Source organism: Elephantulus edwardii, unplaced genomic scaffold, assembly GCF_000299155.1.
Source record: "Elephantulus edwardii isolate Elephantulus edwardi_28Jun2011 unplaced genomic scaffold, EleEdw1.0 scaffold00044, whole genome shotgun sequence".
Classification (NCBI taxonomy): Eukaryota; Metazoa; Chordata; class Mammalia; order Macroscelidea; family Macroscelididae; genus Elephantulus; species Elephantulus edwardii.
Genome location: NW_006399794.1, coordinates 8,959,674 through 8,960,902, shown reverse-complemented (window position 1 = coordinate 8,960,902; position 1,229 = coordinate 8,959,674). Strand labels below are relative to the sequence as shown.

The 1,229-nt window shown below is 44.3% G+C and overlaps 1 protein-coding gene across 1 annotated transcript in view; it reads right to left on the bottom strand.

Moving 5' to 3' along the window:
- LOC102859138 (interferon-induced very large GTPase 1-like) overlaps nt 1–1,229 on the bottom strand; it is a 7,322-nt gene that overhangs the window by 2,650 nt on the left and 3,443 nt on the right. The window contains exon 2 of the mRNA XM_006885627.1: nt 1–1,229. Coding sequence (XP_006885689.1) covers nt 1–1,229 — 1,229 coding nt within the window.

Here is a 1,229-nt window from a genome sequence, read left to right as displayed (position 1 = left end):
ATATAGTCAAAGCCAAGTTCCTCTGTGAACGTGTCCTCCACTTTCAGGAGCTGCATGTAGGCCCCTCGGGTGCACCTGCCTGCACTGACAGTGAACTGTAACCCAAAGAGGGCATTCAGCAAGGTGGACTTCCCCGAGCTCTGCAGGCCAAGGATAGAGAGAACAAACAGCTTTCTGTTTCCAATTTTCTCAGAAATCTTGTCAAAAACAGCTGCCACCCATTTCAGAGCCACATAAGACGCGTCCCCATCCATCAGCTCAATCGGAGCCCCAGATATCATGAGATCTGCAGCAATTTGGGGAAGGGAGAGGAAAAGGAGATCTCTTGTGGAAGAAACTTCTTCCAGCGCTTCATATATCTGTCCAACTTCCCTGAGAATGTGCTCAATTCCCAAAGAGCAGTCACTGATTTCTCTGGCGATGGCTTCTATCTGTTTCTGGCATTCTTTGAGCCAATTACTCTTTGGATCTTTTTGTTTTTCTGTTTCCATGAGTGACCACAAAGAACTTTGCTTTTCACAAAGTTTTTCTAAGTGTGCCATGGTTAGGTTGCTCAAAAATACACTCAGCCAGTGAATGAAGTAAAGCTTAGTGTGAGTTTCAGATTGTTTTTGGAGAATTTCTAGGACAGATTGTACTAAATCATTCAGAGGAAAGGCTTTGTGCAACTGTTGTTGCCTTATTCTTTTCTTCTCTGCCTCAATCTCACTCTTGTGCTGTTCAATGCTCCTATTCCCCTTTTCTCTCAGATGGTAGAGTTCTTTGTCCTTCTTACACCAAAGGTGCCATAGCTCTCCTTGAAGGGGTAATACATTTTCCTTCATCTTAGATAACTCCATTTCTCCCAAGAGCACATTCAGAGCCTGTGCCTTCTCTTTGGCCTCCTGACAATCCTTCTGGTCTTCATCTACTAGGAATCCTTGCTCTCGGGCAACCTGAGCACAGTCCTCTAAGCTGCGAATTGTGTCAGATCCTTGTAGCAAACGTCTGATAGTACTTGTGAGCTCTTGTGTTAAATCTGCTTCATTTCTGTTTTTGATCCCAATCCTCACTTTCTGGCTGGATTTATTGACCACGATTTTTTCTTTGTCATCCAGCAAACAGATCAGGGGTTTTGATGACTGGCACAAGTCACGAACTATTTTTCGGTTTTCATTATTGCTGTCAGTAGTTGACATGAGGACCACCATAAGAGAAGAGACTTCCCGCAGGAAAGCGAGCTGTCGTTC